This window comes from Bos taurus, chromosome 22 (genome assembly GCF_002263795.3).
Source record: "Bos taurus isolate L1 Dominette 01449 registration number 42190680 breed Hereford chromosome 22, ARS-UCD2.0, whole genome shotgun sequence".
In the NCBI taxonomy this organism is placed as follows: Eukaryota; Metazoa; Chordata; class Mammalia; order Artiodactyla; family Bovidae; genus Bos; species Bos taurus.
In genome coordinates this window covers 21510932-21536139 of record NC_037349.1, presented here as the reverse complement: position 1 = coordinate 21536139, position 25208 = coordinate 21510932, and the positions used below count along the sequence as shown (strand labels likewise).

Below are 25208 nucleotides of genomic sequence, written 5' to 3'. Positions count from 1 at the left end.
ACCAATTGCAGCCATGGCAACAGTCCAGAGTTCTAGGCTGGTCATCCTCAAAATGGAATATATTTGTCAAATGTTCTTTTGCCTACTGCTCCGTCTGTGGAGGGAAGCTGACGGGAACTAGTGGAGGCTACTGTCAGGGCACGTGTGAAGGGGGTGTTGATCAGGGCGTGTGGCACAGGCAGGGAGACAGTGTCGTATTCCTCCTCCCACGGGCATTCTAAACAATTGAGGTTCACCGTGTAAGCATTAGTTACTAGGCCGCCCAGGAAACAGTGGATTTACCATTCCTTGCGTCCACAAGTATTTATCAAGGGTCTGCTGTGTTTTAGTCTCTGTGCTCAGGTGGTTCCTGGTCTCAGGATGCAGGCTAGAGACCCCCCATGTCTTATGCAAACGCTTTAAAGGAGATGGGACACCTGTGCCAGTGTGGTGCCTTCTTTCTGAAACTATTAACTGGTTCTTGCTTGGCTTCTATATTGCTCGATCTCATTAGGTCAAGACACGGTCGTCTTGCTTTTTAATATTTAGACATGTCTTGTGGGATTTTGTTCTTGATTTTCAGTATGTTGACGCCTTGTATTGTGTATGACAGGTTGGCATACTCCAGCCTGTAAGTCCAGGTGGGCCCTCTGCCAGCATTTGTGAAGTTTTCTTGGGAAACAGCTACCCCATTCACTTGTGTACTGTCTATGGCTGTTGGGGGGCTACATGGTAGATTCATTGTGACAGAGTCCATATGGTCCAGAAAGCCAAAGATCCTATCAGAAAATACTACCTGGAAAAAATCTGCTGACCTCTGGTGTACACAAAGCACCAATAGCAAATTCTGCATGTGTGTGTTGCGGGGGGGGGGGGGGGGGGTGGTCATGATTTGTGTTGGAATGTTTATTAGAATTTATCCCGATGAGTGGAATGGCCCAGATGAAACGTGATAGCACGTGGATGTGGAAGGAGTGGGTTTTCCTCCCCTTCCCTCCAGCTGAGGAAGCTTCTCTGTGGTTCATTCCTACCTTTCTGTACAGCACTCGTCTATAAAGTGTGCTTTTTAGAAGTGGGAGAAAAGCAGATGTGAGCAGAAAGAAGTGAGGTGGGAGGAAGAGTCTTGTCCATTCTGTTAACCAGCCATGAGAAATGGTGTTTACAAGTATGAGCAATAGGTATTAAAAGAAAGGGTGGACCTCTGACTTACTTGCAATAATGTCTTTGTCACATTAAAATAACAAATATAAATCTTTTCCTTAATATGTAAAGTGAGTGAAGTCGCTCAGTTGTGTCCAACTCTTTGAGACCCCATAGACTGTAGCCTACCAGGCTCCTCTGTCCATGGGATTTTCCAGGCAATAATCCTGGAGTGGATTGCCATTTCCTTCTCCAGATCTTCCCAACCCAGGGATCGAACCTGGGTCTCGCGCATTGTAGACAGATGCCACCAGGGAAGCTCAGAACCAATATTCTTGAAGTATTTATTATGAATTCTAAGCTGCTCTATATAGTTGAGTTGAACACATGTTCATCATCACAAATTTCATGTAACCCCTAAGAGTATCCTTTTGCTGTCTTCAGAGTACATATGTGTTTTAGTCCTAAAAGTCCAGGTCTCTTCAGATACAGGAGCATTAAAGGGGATATCTGTTTCTCTTTCAAGTTTGCAATTTGAGTGCAGTCACCAAGCATTGAATCTACCTGGCCTACCTTCAGGTAATATTGATGAAGGGACCAAAATATCACTTAGATTAAGAGACCAATTTTGTGCTGGTAAATGTTTGGGAAAAGAGGGGGAACTGATTTGTTGTGTTGGCCACTTTGAATACTAACACCATGGCCGTTTCAAGTGACAAATGTGATGTTACTGAAAGCAGAGTTGTAGAGAGTTACGCAGCAGGACCCTGTTACAGTGTTTCCATCATACAGACATGACAGGTGAATAACCTCAAGAGCGTGGATAGAAATAAAATGTGGGAAGTGAAAAAAAAAAGGGTGGCGAAGATGAGGGGAGGAGACTGAATGGGTCTTTCTTACACCAACCGACAGCACAGGCCAGCCATTTCAGGCGTGGAGGAGCAGGAGGCAAGAGGTGAGGGGTGGTGTCCGTAGTTCACAAAGAGGGCAACTGAACCCACTCTCCGTTTGCAGCCTCTTGACAGTTGCCTACCAAAAACACACCCATACACGTAGCTGGTAAGTCCCACAACACTCGGGATCTTAAAATCCACTTACTTCTAGAGTGTTTGTTTGCAAATGATTTTCGAGTTTAAGTTAGGGAAAATGTACAGAATCCCTGAGGATGGATGGTGGTGTCGCACAGCAGAGTGAATGCTCTTAATGCCACTGAACTGTACACCTCAAAGTGATTAAAATGGCAAGTTGTATTGTGTATACGGGACCACAGTTTTAAGACTCAGATCTCACTGGGTCTGGAATTTGCAGAGATCACAGGTGGAACGACAGTGTTAGTATTCGGAGTTGAGGAACTTTGGAAACCCGCTTTGACCCATGTGTAATTTTATAGTGATTTCTTCTAGGAATTAAGAGAGTTTACTTATGCTCAGTTACAAAGATATTTACTGAATGTTTTTTTTTAATACACAGTGCAGTACATTAGCTCTGTAGCAGGCAGAGACAGCCTGATGAACGATGCTGCCAAGACAGGATGGCATGGTAAGAGTGCCTCTGTGGTCTCTGCTGGTAGAAGTGACGCCCTCTGTTTTCCATCTGGGTTCTAGGAAAGAAACCTAGACTGGTTCCCGAGGATGAGAGCCATGTCCCTGGTCAGCAGCGATTCAGAAGGAGAGCAGAATGAGCTGAGGAACCTGCAGGAGAAGCTGGAGTCCACCATGAAGCTTGTCACCAACCTCTCTGGACAGCTGTCAGAATTAAAGGATCAGGTAAAGAAAAGAACCCTACCTGCCTACACACAGACACACACCACTGTGATACACACCAGATTCGGTGAGGGGAAAAAACAACAGCAGTGCTCATGTTACAATGCTGAAGTTTATCATCTGGACAAAAAAAGGAAATGGGTGATAGGCCCATTCAGTCCATCCGTTTCCCCTCTGTTCCCCGCTCACTGCCCCTTTGACAGGATAAGCCTATGACACTACTTTCAGTGCTGCTCAGGACGAGGTTTTATTGTGAAAAACAAAACCAGAAAATGAGAAAATGCAAACTACTTCAGTGAAGCGCTGTCCAGAAAAACACACTGTGTAAAACTGTCCTGTCTTCTTCACAGACAGAAGATGACAGGCTGTTGCTGGCTTTTCTTTTCAGCCCTCAGACTATCAGCTCTTCTCCCCAGGTACTTACATTCAGCCTCCAGGGGATAAACCCTAGTCCAGGAAGAGTCCCATCCTCACTGACTGGCTGCCATCATCCTGGGGGTGGGACAGGGAGCGCTCCGAACGCACCCCGGTCCTCACCGAGGTTAGCCGTCCACACGCGTGCTGCTGCGTCCTGCCCCCGTCCCTAAGATAAAGACCTTGCCCCTGTAAGCTGGGGGAAGGGGGCATTCTTTGTGCCCTCTCCTGGCCCCCTTAAAACAAGCACTCACAGTCACCAGGTGATGACCTCTGTGCTGGGAGAACCTGTGCTCAGCCGCATTGATTGGGATCACCCTGCACACCGTGCTGAAAGCTTTTTAATCAGTTCCATACACGAGATTATACATTTTACACAGCAGCAGTTACCAGGCCAGGCTGGCCGGGTGGTAAGTGGTTTAGGAACACAGCTGCTTGATGACTCTGGGGAACGTAATAACTAGTGAAGCTCCGCCTGAGTAAACTCTTCTTGGAGGTGGTTTCCGTGGCACTTTAAGCAGTCCTACTTTGCATTATGTTTCTTTGCCAAATTATTCCAAACTGAGCCCCAAGATACTGTCTGGCCTCAAGTTCATTTCTTTCACTTGTATTAAGGTGCAAATAAAAAGACTAATGAGAGGAGAAAGCCGTATTTATGAAGGCTGTCTATGGTGCTGAGCTGGGTAGCCCCCTAAAATGAGTAATAACCTGCCTAAGTAAAACTTAGAGATATAACTAGTTTCCTTTGGTAATTGTTTAATTGAGTCTTTAACCCTGCTGTGAAATGCTTGGCAAATGGTCCCCAGAACCACACTGACGCACGAGTCTTGTCTGCTCCAGCTGCTTGTGGTATCCATCCCCTCCCCCGACCCCGAGTGAGGCGAGCTCTTTAACGAACAGAGCGATGCTTGAGCTCCTTTCCTCTCCCTTAGAGCTGTGGCTGTAAGGATCGCCATTAAATCAGATACTTTAAATTAGATGCCAAAAAATCTTAAGAGAAATTGATCTAATACAGACCTAAATAAAGGAAGCAATTAGCTTTCTATACAGTGCCAGCTGTCAACACCTCTGAAGCTATTATTGGGTAGTCTGTGGTAGTAAATGCCACGCAAGTAGGCCTGGCCTGTCCTCTCAACACTAAGAATCCCGGGTGTTGAATTGCTCCCTGAGGGTGGTCCTGAAGCTGCTTCAGTGATGGACACTTCGCAAAGCAGTGAACTTGGCCTAAGGAGTGAGTGGAGCTGAGGAATTCACCCAGAATCATAGGTGTATGATGTACCCAAGACCCCGGAGGGCATCGGACCCAATTCCATCCTTTTTTGTTGTTGAGGATACTAAGATGCACAGCAGGCTGTTGGGAAATTTACCCCACTTTATCTGAAAACAGCAGGCAGGAGCTCCTGGTCTTACAGGCGAGGCTTGACTTTCCCTTGTCTTGTTTCCTCATTGTACCCTGTTTGCCTTTCATGGTTGACTGTTTCAAATCTTACTCATTTTTTTAAGAGTTAGAGTTTCAGAAGTCACATCATATATCAATATTTAAACATTACGAAGGATACATTCATTGCCGTGTTACATAACTGATCATAGAGATTTGGCATCAGGATTGTTTCTATGAAGCCAGAATTTTGGCTTGAGCAAACTGTAGAACTGTGATTACGTGTGAACTAGGGTTCATTAGGTGACAGCAAAACCAGTGTGGTTTAAGCTGCTTGGTTTCAGCTCTTTTTACATTTTTGTTTTAAAGTGAGCCATTGGAACCACCCTTCAGAAAACCTTACCCTTATGAATGTGAAATGGAACCACTTTTTCCTTGAAGATGTTATAGGCTAAAAAGAAATAGCAAACCAGTAACTTATTCTAAAGTACCTTTACCAGGGTTGATCTGCTTAGGTTTTAAGGTGTCCAGGAAAAACTCAGCATTGCTGCTTTTACTGGGGGAAACTTGGTTCTTACAGAAGGAATTAGTCAACAGTTTCTTTTGACTTTGTAGCAAAGCTTTAAAGCATTTTTTTGGAGAATCAACTTGTTGAAAAGATTCACATTTTGTTAATTTGGTGTGTAACAATCATAAAGATTTCTTAACCTTTTCTGCATAAAAAGTCATGCAGATAGGCATAGAACTGCTGGTTCTTAAATGGCAATTGTGAGAATTCTTGCTCTCCAAAGGGAAAAAAGTTTTGAATTAAAAAATAAAAAGCCCACGAATGATTAATGAACGAGAAACTCTGTGGTAAGATATTTTTTTAAACCAGCTATGAAAGAATACCATTCAGTAGTAACAGTGCTGGAAAATACAAAAATTGCTTCATCACTTAGATATTTTTTCAGATCTTCTGGTCCAAAAAAGCAACATAATGGAGCAAAGATAGTTGAATGTCTTTGGCTTTAACCTTTATTGTTATTGACCTCTCTGGTGGTGGTGGTCTTCAAATACCAGTTTGAGAAGAAAAAGTTCCTATCAAGGATACTAGTAAAAACCTGGTTAGTGGCTTTTCTATTACTGCCAAGAACAGTTAACTAAAATTGCTATTCTAAGTGTTAGTTCCTGATGCTACTCATCTTCAAGTTTCCCCTCCCAAGAGATTCTGAATACAAATGTGATTCTAAAATGTTATGGAAAAACCCCAAAGAACTTTCTGGCCAATCCAGTAGTTGTTAGGAATACTAGTAGTGCTTGAAATTCTTACCGTATTAACATGGTATATTGTTTGGTGTTTTTCATGCAAGAGGGTTATTATCTTGTTAACTACATAAAGAAGGAAGGGATAACATGATCAGAAGAATTCCTCACAGTTGGAAAATGGGATATTAAACCTTACCTGAAGGTCTGTGTTCCTTAGCCTGTGTTGGAATCACGGAAGAGGCTGTAGGTAACACCTGCCCTCTAGGATACTGTGATCTATCCAGAAAGCAACACACCTCTAACAGTAGGACACAGCAGGAAAAGTACTAGGGCCCATCCGCCAGAATGAAGCCCATCTCATGGGGCGTGCGGGGCCTGGGGCGTCAGAGGAGTTGAGCTGCTACCGCTGGACAAGGAGGCGCAGCAGGGCGGCAGCATGAGCAAGGGCATGAAAGCGCGTGGTGTGCTCCAGCAAGGGCACGCGCGCCGGGCCTTGCGCTTATTCTCCTAGGCACCTGTGGTGTGCAGCCCTAGGGACTGGGGTTACAACGGTGAGCGGAGCCTATTCTCCTTCGTCAAGGAGCTAAGAGTCTGGAGTGGGAGACAAATAGGTAAACAAATTAGAATTCAACGTGGTGAGTATGTAACAGAAATTTGAAAGTTTGCTCAGGAAGTAAAGAAAAAGGCAGCACTTCATCCTGCCTGACCTGAGGGAGAGGATCTGAGTCACTGCCATGGAAACCTCTCAGAGATGGTCGTGCAGAAGCGTGAGAGAGTCTATCAGGGGAACTCAAGAGGACCACTACACTGGGGACCGAGAATGTGACTATCCGTGTATGTTTATAGTGAGTCAATATACCTGCCTTTGAGAGAGGCTTCAGCTGTACTTCTCAGTATTTTAGGCTCGTCCTTAGCAGCATGACTGATTTTATAGGACTGTAAAGATCAGTTAGATCAAGGCTAATGGAGGTGATGGAATTCCAAGTGAGCTATTTCAAATCCTGAAAGAGGATGCTGTGAAAGTGCTGCACTCAATATGCCAGCAAATTTGGAAAACTCAGCAGTGGCCACAGGACTGGAAAAGGTCAGTTTTCATTCCAATCCCAAAGAAAGGCAATGCCAAAGAATGCTCAAACTACCACACCATTGCACTCATCTCACACGCTAGGAAAGTAATGCTCAAAATTCTCCAAGCCAGGCTTCAGCAATACGTGAACTGTGAACTTCCAGATGTTCAAGCTGGATTTAGAAAAGGCAGAGGAACCAGAGATCAAATTCCCAACATCTGCTGGATCATCAAAAAAGCAAGAGAGTTCCAGAAAAACATCGACTTCTGCTTTATTGACTACGCCAAAGCCTTTGACTCTGTGGACCATGACAAACTGTGGAAAATTCTTAGAGATGGGAATACCAGACCACCTGACCTGCCTCCTGAGAAATCTGTATGCATGTCAAGAAGCAACAGATAGAACTGGACATGGAACAACAGACTGGTTCTAAATCAGGAAAGGAGTACGTCAAGGCTGTATATTGTCACCCTGTTTATTTAACTTAACTGCAGAGTACATCATGAGAAATGCTGGGCTGGAAGAAACACAAGCTGGAATCAAGACTGCCGGGAGAAATATCAATAACCTCAGATATGCAGATGACACCACCCTTATGGCAGAAAGTGAAGAGGAACTCAAAAGCCTGTTGATGAAAGTGAAAGAGGAGAGTGAAAAAGTTGGCTTAAAGCTCAACATTCAGAAAACGAAGATCGTGACATCTGGTCCCATCTCTTCATGGCAAATAGATGGAGAAACAGTGTCAGACTTTATTTTTGGGGGCTCCAAAATGACTGCAGATGGTGACTGCAGCCATGAAATTAAAAGACACTTGCTCCTTGGAAGAAAAGTCATGACCAACCCAGACAGCATATTCAAAAGCAGAGACATTACTTTGCCAACAAAGGTCCGTCTAGTCAAGGCTGTGGTTTTTCCAGTGGTCATGTATGGATGTGAGAGTTGGACTGTGAAGAAAGCTGAGTGCCGAAGAATCGATGCTTTTGAACTGCGGTGTTGGAGAAGACTCTTGAGAGTCCCTTGGACTGCAAGGAGATCCAACCAGTCCATCCTGAAGGAGATCAGTCCTGGGTGTTCATTGGAAGGACTGATGTTGATTGATGTTGAAGCTGAAACTTTGGCCACCTGATGCAAAGAGCTGACTCATTTGAAAAAGCCCTGATGCTGGGAAAGATTGAAGGCAGGAGGAGAAGGGAATGAAAGAGGATGAGATGGTTGGATGTACATGAGTTTGGGTATACTGTGGGAGTTGGTGATGGACAGGGAGAGCTGGCATGCTGCAGTCCATGGGGTTGCAAAGAGTCAGACATGACTGAGCAACTGAACTGAAAGATCAGTTGTGGTGACTGGAGTTCCCAGGCTGCTTAGAATCTGAGTAGCCACGGCCTTACTGTGACAGGAAGGCAGGCTGCAGCTTCCATGTGCTGTGGATGAACTTTCTCTGCAGTGCGAGCCCTTAATCGTTTACACTGGTACAGCAGATTTTGCCAATTTGCAGTCAACACTATTTTCATGAAAAATCTTTTAGACATTTGGTTGCTTCTCACCTGTAAAGCTACCATATCATTTGCTTTCTGTTTAGACTGAGTCAAAAAGAAGGCATACAGAAATTCAAGCTAGTCTCTATATAGTTTATGAAGAAGAACATTGCTTCAAATGTTCATCCTTAGCAAAATGTGGATCTTGAGGGTTTTTCAATGTATCTACTACAAATGGGACATGTTGCACTAATCAAAATAGATTCTTCAGTATTAAAATGTTGAGTTGTTACCTTAGATCTCAATGAGATGGATATTTTTATTTAGTCAGTTTTGTTTCAGATGTCCAGAGAGAATGTGCTAAGGGTAGACTTTGTTTTGATATGGGTAATAGTAACATAATAATGATGCCTTAAATAAGATATATAGAGTGTATGTGAATCTCTGTAGACAGACAGACAGGTAAGTAGGTTGAATTGAGCTAATAAGGCCAGGAATTATGTGAGAATGTCTACCAAGGGACCAGGGAAACTTACCTGGTCAGCAGTGTTGAACTTGGTTTCTTATAGGCCAGATTTAGTCCCAGGGTGGGGTCTGTTGCACTATCTCAGAAATAGGCCAAGAGCAACAGGAGAGTTAGATTTTCATATACTTGAATACTTTGGGAAAAAAAAAAATCCAAGTATATGAACTACTTGGTTTTCTTTCGTTACTGTTCCCACACAATTATAACTGGATGAGGACTGTGTCCAAAGGGCCAGATACTTAAGCAGCTGCCCCTGGTACTTTAACATTGATGACTCACTTAGATGACAGCCATTCTGTCTACAAGGCCATGGTTGATCAAAACAGAATTCAGGCAGTCAGATTTGTGTGCCGACCATGTGCTCAACTGCAGAGAATCATTCCTGAGATCTCATTTTGAGAAAATGTACCCGAAGTACTTTTTAAGTATTCAAGTATATGAAAATGTAATTTTTCTAAGGATCTTGGCCTATTTCTGAGACAGAGAAATGCTCTTCTAGAGCAGCAGTGTGGTCCTAGATCCACAGCATTAACGCTACCTTGGAACCTGTTAGCAATGCAGATTCACCAACCTTACCCTGAGCCGCCTCAATGGAAACTCTGTGGGCCCTTTGATCTGTGTTGTAACAAGCCTTCGGGGTGCTTCTGGCACATGCCAAAGTTTAAGAACTATTATTCTAGGGAAATAGGAAACAAAATTAAGTATGTGCTGAAAATGAAAGTGTTAGTCGCCCCGTCATGTCTGACTCTCTGCCACCCCCCGCGCCCCCCCCGCCGGACTGTAGCCCGTCAGGCTCCTCTGCCCATGGAATTCTCCAGGCAAGAGTACTGGAGTGGGTTGCCATTTCTTTCCCCAGGGGCTCTTTCTGACCCAGGGATGGAACCCCAGTCTCCTGCATTGCAGACCGTCTGAATTCTTTACCGTCTGAACCACCAAGGAAGAAGCCCCGGGGAAGTCTGTGCTAGGTTCTTGAAATTACCAGGCACAACCTCTGCTTGAACAAAGGTTTTGGCCACTCACTTCAGTAGGGAGCTTCAAAAGGTCAGGGACTGAGGGATGGTGATGCGATCATTATTTTTAGGAAGACAAACCTGGAGAATTAGAGTCGGACCGCCACTGAGTTATCAGGTGCCACCTATAGAAGAGGGCGGGAAGATGTGCCATTGGTTGGCTCATTTGCTATAACGAATGCACTTTTAGAAGCATTGAAAAGTCACAGGAAGCTGACTGGACACACAGGCATGAGGCTCCACAACATACAGAGAAGATCATCTCAAATGTAAGAAATTTATAGAAAAATTTCAGGAAAAACTTCAGTGGCCAGCTTCAACCGTGGAAAAATCTCAGCATCTTTAAATGGAAGCTTTGAGTACCCATCAATACGCGTGGAGCCCACCAAGATTCCTAAATCATTAAGAATGCAGAGATTATTCAATTTAGTGAGTTCTGTTGGAGTCCTTCTCAAGGCTGCCTGCCAAGGCACTAGTTTGGGGGTGAAAGTCGGGGCTGAGTATGTGAAGTATCAGGCAGTGAGCTGCCTGACTGCATCACCATCTACTTGTCAGTTTATTCCATGAGTCACAGGAGGCTCTCCTGCAGCTGAGTCTGAAGTATAGTAGAGGGTTGTGACACCTCCTTTAAAGACTTGTCACTCATCTAAGGAAACTTTTGAGGCTAGCAGAATACCCCTCATGCAACTCTTCATAGGAGGCTTTGTAAAAAGTTACTTTTGGAAATACTCCTTGTAAACCTCTCTTAAAATACAACTGAAGGCATTTCATAGGCGTCGCAACATAGCAGTTTTCCTTTCATACCAAAATACTGTTTCAAATAAGGCAAAATAACTACTTTAAAAGTGAACTGAGGTAACTTATTCTCATTTTACTTTCTCTCGGGGGTATTTTGTACCAAAAATTAGTCCAGGTGAAAACTGAGATTTAAGCATCTGTACCATGTGACAGACACTATTAGAAAATTTACATACATCCTCTCTGTGAGGTCGGAATTATTACCCTCATTATATGAATGAAGAAACAGACTTTGGAAAGGTATAACATAAAACCTTAGGGAAATAGGTCTGGTCTGATTCCAGTGCCCACATTCTTTATATTAATACTACTAAACCCTAATTCCTCTCTGACTTTAGGAAGCCAAAAATCTAGAAGCAGGATCTAAGACCACTTAGAGATAACAGTTTTATCCAGTATTTCATATAGCTTTTTTACCTTAATTGACCTAAATGCCCAGCATCAAATCCAGAGCTGGGATAACTGGGTTAAGAAAAATGTAAATACAGGGAGTTAATTATGCCCTGAAATAGGCAGAACTGAGCTAAATGCCTGTCAATATGAGAACTGGTTTAGTTCAGCAGCCAAATAAAAGGTCCCAACTTCTTGTTGGCAGTTTTGAAAACACGTTTTCTTTTGAGCAGACTTAAGGAATGGTCTTTCCTGCCCTTAGTGTGTAGGGGGTGAGGACTGGTCTCCACTGAGTGCCAGCCCATGATTTATGTCATTCAGTCACCCTGGACCTGCAGTGTTAAGGACATTCTCATCTCCCTAGAAACGCTGTGTGATTTTTCTCTCTCAAAACTGTCCAAGAACAATCGGAGAATAACCGAGACACCCTGAAGCCAATGGACTCAATCTCTCTCAAACTTAGAGTTCTAAACACATTAGACAGTTTCTTGAGTGTTTAGTGTGACACAACTCTCTTACAAAGCTATTATTTGGATGTAGATTTGGGAAACAAGAATCTTGTGCTTTAACTGCTTTTTGTTCCTTTATGAAACAAGTCGCAAGCAGAATTTCTGAATCTCACATTGCATGACTAGGGCACAGAATTCCCCATTCTGCGCAGGTAGATGTCCTTTTTGAAGTTGTGTGTTTGATATACTGATGGGATGCTATTTGTAGAAAGTGGGTTTCAGTATAAACCATAACCACAGAGGTGAGTCTATGGTTGAGTATACGATTTGACGTACAGGAAGTGTCTGGGTCTAATGATGAAACTTTTTAACTTTCCAGATGACAGAACAAAGGAAGCAGAAACAAAGAATTGGTCTTCTAGGACATCCTCCTCACATGAATGTCAACCCACAGCAACCAGCATAAGCAAATGAGCTAAAGGCATCGTATTTACCTTTTTAAATTATTTTTAGTGTGGGTCTGGCTAATTAGTTCTGATTCACCCACAGAGGTTACATTTATGCTTAGTATATTTGTAAATACTCAGTTTTATACTGTATGTATATGATTGCTACTCTCCAGGTTTGGATATATGTATTGTAATTAGAATTGTTGGCAGGGTGAAATTTCATTTGTGCCAAAAAAGTATTTAAAATGCCTTTTTGGGAAGGACTAAAGAAAGCACCTGACTTGCACTTGAACCACATTATAGATTTAAAAGTATATGACATGTATTTTGTATTTAAATCTAGAATAACCAGTATTTATGTTTTTTTATAAAACTGTGCAATACCAATTATGCAATCACCATAAATTTATAACTCCTGTGTATCCTAAGGGGAGTGCACATCTTTGAAGCTGGTGTGTTAATAGTATGTAACAAATGGTTAAATGATGCTGCTGCCAAAATCATATTACTAGTGAGTTGCAGGCCCCCGGGCGTTTCGTACCATATACTTATCCTGTGGTGACAGTACTTCTCGTTGCTAGCGGCCCCAGTGCCTCTCCTAGTGACAGTGCCCCGAGCCTCGGAACTGTCAGGTCAGCACTCATTTTAAGAGAAGCAACTTTAGTTTCAAAGATACTTTTAGGCTTCTGAATTGATCATTTAAACTATGTCTTTTACGTAAGAGCGCTAAATTAGAGGCTCAGACTTTAGTTTGCCAAGTTAACGAATTTTTTAAAGGGAAATCTCTAAGCCCATGTTTGGGGTAAATGCAGACTGCTAGCCCATCAGTGTCATCTCCAAGGTGAATTGTGGTGTCACTTTATAAGGAAATGAATAATTGATGGTGTCTAGATGATCTAGTCCAAACAGAGTTGATTTTTTTCATCGGAACCAACATGCTACAGTAGCTAAGACGTGTTAAACTATAGCCTTCCAGATAGAGATGAAATATGATCTATCCCATTAGAACTCATAGTTTGAACACTGACATGTTATTCTTGTGAACGAGCCACATTTGAGTTTTTTTTCTTTGTCACATGATTTCTTTGCTTGATGGATGAAAAGTATGAGAGGAAACTTTTATATCTGTTGCCTAGTTTTGTACATGGATCTCATTTTACGAGAGACTCTACCAAAAAAAGTTTAAAAATGTATTGAAAGCAGAGTTCTGAAATGAGTAAAGTTTGTAAATGCATATATAAAAATATTTAATAAATGATGCAGAATAAAATACTGTGACTGAGTGATGGCTTTCGTTTAGAAGTTTCTTTCTGTCATCACAGCTATTCCAATTATATATTTTCTTTAGGACCACCTTAAAAGTATAAATGGTTTACTTACCAGGGTGATTCTGAAAGTGCTTACCTGAGGAATGAGAACTCTGAGAGCTCCTGAACAAATACAGGGGAGGGTTTAGTCCAGTGGCTATTGGTTCTTCTCGATGGGTGACTGCCAAGCAGACTGTCACGGGTAACGGGGGCACACGTGGTCAAGTCTAGAATGCCGGTTCAGGCTCCCGCTCCTGCACTTTCCCTGGGGGACCTGGAACTTGTCATCTGCAGTGCAAAGAAGCACCGAGCAGCAAAGTCAGCTTTCCTTCAATGGTCGGAGGCCTTCATGAGAGCTGGAAATGTTTGACAAATCTAACTCGTCTATCCAAAGGCAGAGAAAGCTGTCCCCTCCTTAGAGCACTGCCTGCCCTGGTTGCTCTTGTAATGTTGATTTTCTCTGTGCTTTGCCAAATAAGAATAATTACCATCCAATGTCAGAAACTAGGTTGGGATTAAACTCCACTTAAATGACTAGCTTCAAAACCAATGCTTCTGCGTTATAAATCCGGTAACTTTAAAAACAAGTCAATCCTTTTCCAGTCAATACAGCGTATCTCCATAAAATTTTTCCATAATAACACCAATACAAGACAGATACGTACTTGTATCTATGAACAAACCACCAGCACTCCATGCCAAACCCCGCCACGTGAGCCCCAGCCCACGGAGACTCGCTCCCCTGGCTCTCCCTTTGATCTCCCGAGCTGCCAGCCCGGCGAGGCAGTGTGTGTGGTTTGTCTCCCAGGGCCTGTCCCACCTCACTCACTGCCAAGTTCTGCTTTGACATGTTCAGGTGGCAGCTTTTACAGGTTTGTCATGTTTCATTTGATTCCTGTCACTTAAGATACAGATCTTCATTCGGTTCGCCAGCTTCAGCAGAAAATAAATGGAATTCTTCTCCACCCCACATGCAGTAGATTCTACCAGTGGAGTTTGGGTGTGAGCACAAAGCTGGTACAACTGAAACAAAATTTGAAATTATAGCTCCCGTGGCCTTTGATGTATAATTGTGATTTCACCTTTTTCCAGACATCGCTTTTTCAACACTTCTATTTCAAGGTTCAAGTTGCCTTTAAAGTTACTCAGTAGCATGGAAACTTACACTGCCATATGTAAAATAGCCAATGGGAATTTGCTGTATGACGCGGGCAAATCATGGGCTCTGGGACATGTAGAGGAGTGGGATGGAGAGGGAGATGGGAGGGAGTTTCAAATGGGAGAGGATATATGTATACCTATGGCTGATTCATGTTGAGGTTTGACAGAAAACAAAATTCCGTAAAGCAGTTATCCTTCAATTAAAAAATAAAAAGTTACTCAGGTGAAGAATCAGTGCTATTGGACTATCATGTTATAGCACAGCGCTCACAAGCAGGACAGTCTTTTTGGCTCTCATGATTTAATTTTAAAAGTTTGCTGTAGCAACAACTAAGATTTCAAGATTTTGCCAATTTCCTTAACTAAAACATTTGTTATGTCAAAGGGTCTGGGAAGCTCCATTTCACCTTTCTAACGCTTGTATTACCTTTCCCATTTCTACTTATGTCCCTAAAATTCTGTAGTGATAAACCTTGTTTCCTCCTACAAATAAAGTCTTAAAGCTTTACTTGATATTCCCCACAGGGCAACTGTTCTTAGAACTCTGCGCCTCTACTCACACGCACAAAATACAACTCTTCATTTTGTTTTTAAAAAATGTGATTCAGCTTACCTGGTTTTCTTCAGTTGGTTTCATTTGGTTCCACTTTCTGAAAATGAATTGCTTGATTTTGCGCTTGTAAAAACTGCTTTCACCGTGTTTAAACATTTCCTAATGTAAATTATAAAGCAAGCAAACTTCACTTTTGGGAGCTAACCAGCAACACTGTCTTTGCAGTAGCAACCTAAGCACAGTGTTATTTTTGTGCTAATGGGAAATGACCAAGTTCTTCACGGTAAACTAAGGAATTATCACATGAAAATCTCAGTTACTGATTTCTCTATCTTCCTCCCATGGTTGGTTTGGGTAATGTGCTAATGAGAGACAGCCTGAAAGTTTCTGCTAATTGTTTTAAGGCTAATCACGAGAGCTTTCTGGGCAACACAGATGGAAATTTAGTCTTCTAAGACTATTAATTACTAAAGGAGAATAAGTGTGTACTTACACAAGTAGAGTTGGGTTTTGCTAAAATGTTTTTACAGATTTTAAAAAACAAAATGTGCTTGATAGCAGGCTTAATTTATATGACAATAAAAGTCACGTTTACACAAGACACGATGTCATAACAAAGGACTCCTACTGAAGGCTCTTGAGACAATGTGTTCCTATCTGCCACAGAGCAGGAGTGAAACTTTTCATTTTTAATTGGAGAATAATTGCTGTACAATGTTGTATTGATTTCTGCTGGATGACAATGTAGATCAGCTATAAGTGCACATATATTCCCTTCCTCTTGAGCCTCCCTCCCACCCCTGTCCCACTTCCCCGTCATCACAGAGCACAGGGCCGAGCTCCCCACCAGCTACCTATCTTACACATGGTAGTGAATGTAAGTCAGCGCTGCTTTCGATTTGCCCCACCCTCATCCCCTTATTGTGTCCACAAGTCTGTTCTCTGTGTCTGCATCTCTTCCTCCCGGGCAAATAAGTTCATCAGTACTGCTCTTTTAGGGTCCGTATATACGCGTGAATATACGGTATGTGTTTTCCTCTTTCTGACTTATACTCACTCTAACAGGCTCTAGATTTTTCCACCTCACTACAACTGACTCAAATGCATTCCTTTTTTATGGTGGAGTAATACTGGAAGTGTAAATTGATACAGCCAGTATGGAAAAACAGTATGGAGATTCCTTAAAAATCTAGGAATAAAGCTACCATATGACCCAACGGTCCCACTACTGGGCATATACCCAAAGAAAACCATAATTCAAAAAGACAGATGCACCCCAATGTTCATAGCAGTGCTGTTTTCAATATCCAGGACATGAAAGTGATCTAGATGTCCATTGACAGATGAATGGATAAAGAAGCTGCGGTACATATATCCAACGGAATATTAACCATGAAAAGAAATTTTTCATTGTAAAGGTTAGAAATTGAGCCTTAGAGTGGTAAAGGAACTTGCCCAAGGACCTAAGTCCAAAATAAACGAAGGCCCCCCGACTTGGCCAAACAAGAGAGAGCTCTTATACCTACCATTTTCCCTCCGTAAAAGGGCTATCATATCTTATTAGCAGCAGTTTCCCATAATGGTTCTTCCTTTACAGGAAGTCCTTATGCAGAACTGTAGTTTGTCCAGTACAAATGGATTTCCTTTTCAAACCTCTTTCATAAGAGGATCTACACGCTAGAAAGTGCTGAAGGTGATTACTTTGTCAAGAGTGAAAACTTGGTGGCAAAGATAAGCTTCTAAAATCTCTATCTTTTACAACTACCGATCTCATGTCAATACCTCTATTTAACTGCATTTTTCAACAGGAGAATCTGTTTTCTCAGATAAGGTGGCTTTCTCCCCATGAAATATTCCACACAGGCTAGCATCCTTTGTACCACAGAAGTCAGTGTTGATTGGCCAACTCTGCTCTCCTTTCGTTATACTGATCACTTGTTCACAATCAACTAGAATGTTGGAAAACCCCCATAAAGATTTCGATTTTACAGAAAGTACCCAAAATTCCACCAGTTTTGCATCACAAAGTAGTGGTTAAGGTAGAGTTTTGAGTAAAATGCCATGCGTGTGGTTTTTGTGGGTGGTTACAGCTCAGAGCGACTCTTGGGCCTCGTCAGTAATCTCCAGGCGACAACGAGGATGGCTATTACAAACTAAGACAATTCTGATCTTCATAGCAAACATCTCTCCGTCTTTGATATCCTATGCCACCTTAGGCAACTCACAACCTCAAGGCTGATCTCAAAACCTACCAATGGAAGATAATAAAAAGACCGCTGGCAGGTTTTACACTGGGTTAGGTTTGACAATGCTCATGGGCTGTGAACTCTCCAGCCGCTGGTAGTTTAAACTCATCTGGTAAAACAAATCTCTAGCCCACTGGGGTACTATATTAAAAAAGAAAGAAAGAAAGAAGAATTAACCTAAGGAGAAACTTAAAATATTTTAAGGTCATGACAAACTAGTGTGAAAGAGAATCCTAACACCTAGAAGTGAAACTGCATCATCCACCCAGCCTGGAAAGAAAAAAGAAAGCTAAAAACCACGATCGATTAAGAATGCCGAGTCTCAGAAAACCCCTAAGGTGAATTCTGAACAACAACAAAAAAAGAGTCCCACAACACGAGAAGTGCATACTGTATGCAAGAACTGCTAATGGAAAGAGTTTGCCAGCATTTCTGTAATGACCTCACGAAAGACGACTTCTCCTATGTAAATGAAACTGTAGACAATCCAGGAATTTAACCTGTCCATTTCAGAACTGAATTAAGCTAGTGATTTAATCTTTTTGACATACCTGTTACCTATACCATCTCATGAAGACTTGTCAGAAAGCTCTGTAGAACAAGAAAAACAATTAAGATGTGATATGAGACTAGGAAGCAAAACCACACAAGGCCGGAGTGCTAAATGTTAGTTTACTTCAGAGCCCCCCTGGCAGCAGGATGAGAGGAAAATGACCTTGAGGCTGATGAGAGTCTTCATACCAGCTCTACCACTTCAAAGCTATGACTTAAAGCAAGTTTTTTAATCATTGTAATTTTCACACACACATATACACACACACCCTGCCCCCCTCCACCATTTAAAGAGTGGAGACACTACCATTTCTTTGGACAGCAATACACTTTAAGAAAGACAATATAGGGGACTGCTCTGGTGCTCCAGTGGTTAAGACTTCGTGCCGCCACTGCAGAGGCATGGGCTCTGGTCCCATCACTTCATGGGAAATAGATGGGGAAACAGTGGCAGACTTTATTTTTGGGGGCTCCAAAATGACTGCAGCCATGAAATTAAAAGACGCTTACTCCTTGGAAGGAAAGTTATGACCAACCTAGACAGCATATTCAAAAGCAGAGACATTACTTTGTCAACAAAGGTTCGTCTAGTCAAGGCTATGGTTTTTCCAGTAGTCATGTATGGATGTGAGAGTTGGACCATAAAGAAGGCTGAAGGCCAAAGAACTGATGCTCTTGAACTGTGGTGTTGGAGAAGACTCTTGAGAATCTCTTGGATGGCAAGGAGATAAAATCAGTCAATCCTAAAAGAAATCAATACTGAATATTCATTAGAAGGACTGATGCTGAAATTGAAGCTCCAATACTTTGGCCACCTGATGCAAAAAGCCAACTCATTAGAAAATACCTTGATGCTGGGAAAAATTGAAGGCAGGAGGAGAAGGGGATGACATAGGACAAGATGGTTGGATGGCATCACTGACTGAATGGACATGAGTTTGAGCAAGCTCTGGGAGACAGGGAAAGACTGGGAAGCCTGGCGTGCTGCAATCCATGGGGTTGCAAAGAGTCGGACACACCTGACCGACTGAACAACAATAGTTTAGCAGTGACCGAAAAGGAGTTGCACAGACAATAAAAGATCAGGCAGTCACCACTCTTTTTGCTGCAGACCACTGAATCTTATAACTAACCGATACTCAATGCCTCTAGCTTCAAGACTCCTGCTCCACAACTCAAAACCATCCCCTACTGCTCCCTTTCTATGTGTGTTAGCCGCTCAGTTGTGTCTGACTCTTTGCGACCCCATGGACTGTAGCCCGCCAGGCTCCTCTGTCCATGGAGTTCTTCACGCAAGAATACTGGAGTGGGTTGCCATTCCCTTCTCCAGGGGATCTTCCTGACCCAGGAATTGAACCTGGGTCCTCCTGCATTGTAGGCAGATTCTTTACTGTCTGATCCATAATTAGGCTACCGTGATCTTCCCCCTTCTTTCAATTCTTGTAAGAGATAAACCTATAACTGTGTTCTCTCCAGGCATGTGTCCTCTGGACCCACCTGCACCTCCATACCCCTCTCTCCACCTGACTCCCTCACCCAACCAGGCTAAAAGACAATCCCTCAACCATCTGGGGACGATTATGACACCTCTCAGATCATACCAAAAGAGACAAAACACATCAAGAAGTTATGGCCAGGACTTCCCTGGTGGTTCAGTGGCTAAGACTCCAGGCTCCTAATACAGGAGACATGGATTTGATCCCTGGTCAGAGAATTAGATCCCACATGCCACAACTAAAGATCCTGCACGCCACAGCTAAAAATCAGCACAGCCAAATAAATACTTAAAAAAAAAAATTATGGCCATAACACAGAAGTATGGTTTCTTTATATATGAATATACACACAACGTGGATGAATCTCAAAAGGATTATGTTAAACAAACTAAATCAGACTCAAAAGGACACATGGTGTGTCATTCCATGGATATGACATTCTTGAAAAAACCTACAGGAACAGAAATCAGGTCAGTGGTTGCCAGAGACAGGCGGCGGTACCGAGAGGAAATTTATTACAGAGGGACACAAGTGAAACATTCTGGGTGATGGAAATAACCTCAGTGTATCGGCGGCTACTTGATTATACAAACCTTTCAAAATTCATAGTACCGTAACCTAAGAAGGGTATATTTTGCTATATACAAATTATACTTCAGTAAACTTGACATGAAAAAAACTAGTGGGAAGGGGTAAAGGTCCAGGCCTGAAGTAACCTGCTCCCCAGGAACTCTGATGCAGGCTGTCCACGGCCCATGTTCTGAGAACTGCTGACGTCTGGGTTGTGTCACAATGCCTTCGTCCTTAGCTCATATGTACTGTGCTTACTTTTTGAGCTGAGTATCATTTCACAGTGATTAGGAGGATCTGGGTCAGAAATGTGCCCACTGGGGAGTCTAGGAGGGCTGGCACTGAGACTCAAAAAAAAAAAAAAGGATTTTTTTCTACTTTTAAAGAAATGTCTGTGTTTTAGAACTTACAAACATAACAGTCCTATAAATACACTGCATTTGTTTTCTCTTGCTACTACTAACAAATTTTCCAAAACTTTAAAGTTATCTTAAGCTTCTGGTTATCAGTCTTACGTGAGTTGACAGGGTTAAAGCCTTCTGGAGGCCCTAGGGGAGATTCATTTCCTTCCCTTTTTCAGCTTCTAAAGCTGCCTGTGTTCCCTGGCTCGTTGCCTGCTCCCACCTGCAAAGCTAGAAATGGCTGATCAAATCCCTCACAGGCTGTACCACACTGACTGTGATGCCATGCCTTCCTCTTTTACTTACTAGGACTTTTGTGATGACACTGGTCCCATGCGACTAATCCAGGAAGTCTCCCTATCTCAACATCCTCAACATAACCACATCTGCCAAATCCCTTTTGCCATGGAAGGTAATATAGTCACAAGACCTAGGCATTCGGACATGAACATCCTTGAGGGGCCCATGATTCCACCTACCACATTTGCCTAAGCAGAAACCAGGCAGTTGCTCCTGTTTAAGACAAAAAAAACAAATCACCAATCTGTTTTCATGCCTGATGGATTTGAATACAACTGGGAAAGTCATATTTTCTTCTGGTCCAACAGGCTGAACAAGTCAGTTAATCAGCATGACCATATAGAATGATGAAGCCACCACATATAATCGCCCAAGAGAGTCTGTGGCTTCCTTTTACTTTCACTACTGCTATTCCTGGAGAACCAGAAAAAAATATTAAAAATGTGTTTACTTTTGAACACACACACACACCCCTTATTAGAGTTTTTATTGACTAGGGTTTTACCTGTAAGAATTAACATTTCAAAACAAGTTAAAATTCATTAAGGTACAAAGAAAACAAGATTGGGCCAAAAACTTCCCACCCAGATAACCCTTGTTGATTAAACAAGCAAACAACAAAAGATGTATAAGATTAGAACATTTAAATAATATGCCATTCATATCTTAAGTGAACCGTTTTTTCAAACTTATTGCTCACTTTTAAATTTCTTTGATATTTCTTAATTTTGAAAAAAAATTTTTAATATTCTGATTGTCAGTTCAGTTCAGTCACTCAGTCGTGTCCCACTCTTTGCAACCCCATGGACTGCAGCACACAAGGCCTCCCTGTCCATCACCAACTCCCAGACTTTACTCAAACTCATGTCCATTGAGTCAGTGATGCCATCCAACCATCCCATCCTCTGTCGACCCCTTGTCCTCCCACCTTCAATCTTTCCCAGCATCAGGGTCTTTTCAAAAGAGTCAGTTCTGTGCATCAGGTGGTCAAGATATTGGAGTTTCAGCTTCAGCATCAGTCCTTCCAATGAATATTCAGGACTGATGTTCTTTAAGATGGACTGGTTGGATCTCCTTGCAGTCCAAGGGACTCTCAAGAATCTTCTCCAACACCACAGTTTAAAAGCATCAGTTATTTGGGCCTCAGCTTTCTTTATAGTCCAAATCTCACATCCATACATGAAAAACCATAGTTTTGACTAGACAGACCTTTGTTGGCAAAGTAATGTCGCTGCTTTTTAATACACTGTCTAGGTTGGTCATGGCTTTTCTTCCAAGGAGCAAGTGTCTTTTAATTTCATGGCTGCAGTCATCATCTGCAGTGATTTTGGAGCCCAAAAAAATAAAGTCTGTCACTGTTCCCACTGTTTCCCCATCTGGCCATGAAGTGATGGGACCGGATGCCATGATCTTAGTTTTGTGAATGTTGAGTTTTAAGCCAACTTTTTCACTCTCCTCTACACTTTCATCAAGAGGCTCATTAGTTCTTCTTCGCTTTCTGCCATAAGGGTGGTGTCATCTGCATATCTGAGGTTATTGATATTTCTCCCAGCAGTCTTGATTCCAGCTTGTACTTCATCCAGCCCAGCATTTCGCATGATGTACTCTGCATGTAAGTTAAATAAGCAGGGTGACAATATACAGCCTTGACATACTCCTTTCCCTATTTGGAACCAGTCTGTTGTTCCATGTCCAATTCTAACTGTTGCCTCCTGACCTGCATACAGATCGCTCAAGAGGCAGGTCAGGTGATCTGGTATTCCCATCTCTTGAAGAATTTTCCAGTTTGCTGTGGTCCACACAATCAAAGGCTTTGGCATAGTCAATAAAGCAGAAGTGGGTATTTTTCTGGAACTCTCTTGCTTTTCTGATGACCCAACAGATGTTGGCAATTTGATCTCTGGTTCCTCTGCCTTTTCTAAATCCAGCTTGAACATCTGGAAGTTCACGGTTCATGTACTGTTGAAGCTTAGCTTGGAGAATTTTGAGCATTACTTTACTAGCGTGTGAGATGAGGGCAATTGTGTGGTAGTTTGAGCATTCTTTGGCATTGCCTTTCTTTGGGATTGGAATGAAAACTGACCTTTTCCAGTCCTGTGGCCACTGCTGAGTTTTCCAAATTTGCTGGCATATTGAGTGCAGCACTTTCTTTCATAGCATCATCATTTAGGATTTGAAATAGCTCAACTGGAATTCCATCACCTCCACTAGCTTTGTTCATAGTGATGCTTCCTAAGGCCCACTTGCCTTCACATCCCAGGATGTCTGGCTCTAGGTGGGTGATCACACCATCATGATTATCTGGGTCATGAAGATCTTTTTTGTACAGTTCTTCTGTGTATTCCTGCCACCTCTTCTTAATATCTTCTGCTTGTTAGGTCCATACCATTTCTGTCCTTTATTGTGCCTATCTTTGCATGAAATGTTCCCTAGGTATCTCCAATTTTCTTGGAGAGATCTCTAGACTTTCCCATTCTACTGTTTTCCTCTTTTTTTTTTTTTTTGCACTGATCACTGAAGAAGGCTTTCTTATCTCTCTTTGGTATTCTTTGGAACTCTGCATTCAAATGAGTGTATCTTTCCTTTTCTGCTTTGGTTTTCACTTCTTTTCTTTTCACAGCTATTTGTAAGGTCTCCTCAGACAGCCATTTTGCTTTTTTGCATTTCTTTTTCTTGGTGATGGTCTTGATCCCTGTCTCCTGTACAATGTCACGAATCTCCATCCATTGTTCTTCAGGCAATCTATCAGTTCTAATCCCTTAAACCTATTTGTCACTTCCACTGTATAATCATAAGGGATTTGATTTAGGTCATACCTGAATGGTCTAGTGGTTTTACCTACTTTCTTCAATTTAAGTCTGAATTTGGCAATAAGGAGTTCATGATCTGAGCCACAGTCATCTCCCAGGCTTGTTTTTGCTGACCGTATAGAGCTCCTTCATCTTTGGCTGCAAAGCATATAATCAAGCTGATTTTGGTATTGACCATCTGGTTATGTCCATGTACAGAGTCTTGTGTGTTACTGGAAGAGGGTGTTTGCTATGACCAGAGCGTTGTCTTGGAAAAACTCTATTAGCCTTGCCCTGCTTCGTTCTGTACTCCAAGGCCAAATTTGCCTATTACTCCAGATGTTTCTTGATTTCCTACATGTGCATTCCAGTCCCATATAATGAAAATAACATCTTTTTTGGGTGTTAGTTCTAGAAAATCTGTAGGTCTTCATAGAACTGTTCAAGTTCAGCTTCTTCAGCATTACTGGTCAGGGTATATAGACTTGGATTACCGTGATATTGAATGGTTTGCCTTGGAAACAGAGATCCTTCTGTCACTTTTGAGATTGCATCCAAGTACTTCATTTCAGACTCTTTTGTTGACTATGATGGCTACTCCATTTCTTCTAAGGGATTCCTGCCCACAGTAGTAGATATAACGGTCATCTGAGTTAAATTCACCCATTCCAGTCCATTTTAGTTCACTGATTCCTAAAATGTCGATATTCATTCTTGTCATCTCCTGTTTGACCACTTCCAATTTGGCTTGATTCATGGACCTAACATTCCAGGTTCCTATGCAATATTGGTTTTTACAGCATCACACTTTGCTACTATCACCAGTCACATTCACAGCTGGGTGTTGTTTTTGCTTTGGCTCCATCTCTTCATTCTTTCTGGAGTTATTTCTTCACTGATCTCCAGTAGCATACTGGGCACCTACCAACCTGGGGAGTTCATCTTTCAGTGTCTTACTTTTTCCTGTTCCATACTGTTCATGGGGTTCTCAAGGCAAGAATACTGAAGTGGTTTGCCATTCCCTTCTCCAGTGGACCACATTTTATCACAACTCTTCACCATGACCCATCCGTCTTGGTGACCCTACATGGCATCGCTCGTAGTTTCATTGAGTTAGACAAGGCTGTGGTCCATATGATCAAATTGGTTAGTTTTCTGTGATTGTGGTTTTCAGTCTGTCTGCCCTCTGATGGAGAAGGACTAGAGGCTTATGGAAGCTTCCTGACGGGAGAGACTGACTAGGGGGAAACTGGGTCCTGTTCTGATGGGCAGGGCCATGCTCAGTAAATCTTTAATCCAATTTTCTGCTGATGGGTGGAGCTGTGTTCCCTCCCTGTTATTTACCTAGGGCCAAACTATGGTGGGGACTTCCCTGTTGGCTCAGACTATAAAGCAGCTGCCTACAATGTAGGAGACCAGGGTTCAATCCTTGGGTTGGGAAGATCACCTGGAGAAGGAAATGGCAATCCACTCCGGTATTCTTGCTTGGAAAATCCCATGAACGGAGGAGCCTGGTAGGCTACAGTCCATGGGGTAGTAAAGAGTCAGACACGACTGAGCAACTTCACTCACAAACTATGGTGGGGGCTCTGAAAGAGATGGGAATACCAGACCACCTGACCTGTCTCCTGAAAAACCTATATGCAGGTCAGGAAGCAACAGAACTGGAAGAAAAACAGACTGGTTCCAAATAGGAAAAGGAGTACGTCAAGGCTGTATATTGTCACCCTGCTTATTTAACTTCTAT

At 42.4% G+C, this 25208-nt stretch overlaps 1 protein-coding gene and 1 long non-coding RNA gene across 2 annotated transcripts in view; one reads left to right on the top strand and one right to left on the bottom strand.

The window, feature by feature from the left end:
• ITPR1 (inositol 1,4,5-trisphosphate receptor type 1) overlaps positions 1-13356 on the top strand; it is a 353911-nt gene extending 340555 nt beyond the window's left edge. The window contains exons 58-59 of the mRNA NM_001435139.1: positions 2724-2885; positions 12017-13356. Coding sequence (NP_001422068.1) covers positions 2724-2885; positions 12017-12103 — 249 coding nt within the window. The 3' untranslated portion in view covers positions 12104-13356. The remainder of the gene's footprint in view (positions 1-2723; positions 2886-12016) is intronic.
• Positions 2546-25208, bottom strand: part of LOC132343490 (uncharacterized) — a 41271-nt gene continuing 18608 nt past the window's right edge. The window contains exons 2-6 of the long non-coding RNA XR_009492353.1: positions 13491-13681; positions 10082-10125; positions 9567-9666; positions 3307-3465; positions 2546-2864 (exon numbers count right to left, since the gene is read on the bottom strand). This is a non-coding gene — a long non-coding RNA (uncharacterized lncRNA). The remainder of the gene's footprint in view (positions 2865-3306; positions 3466-9566; positions 9667-10081; positions 10126-13490; positions 13682-25208) is intronic.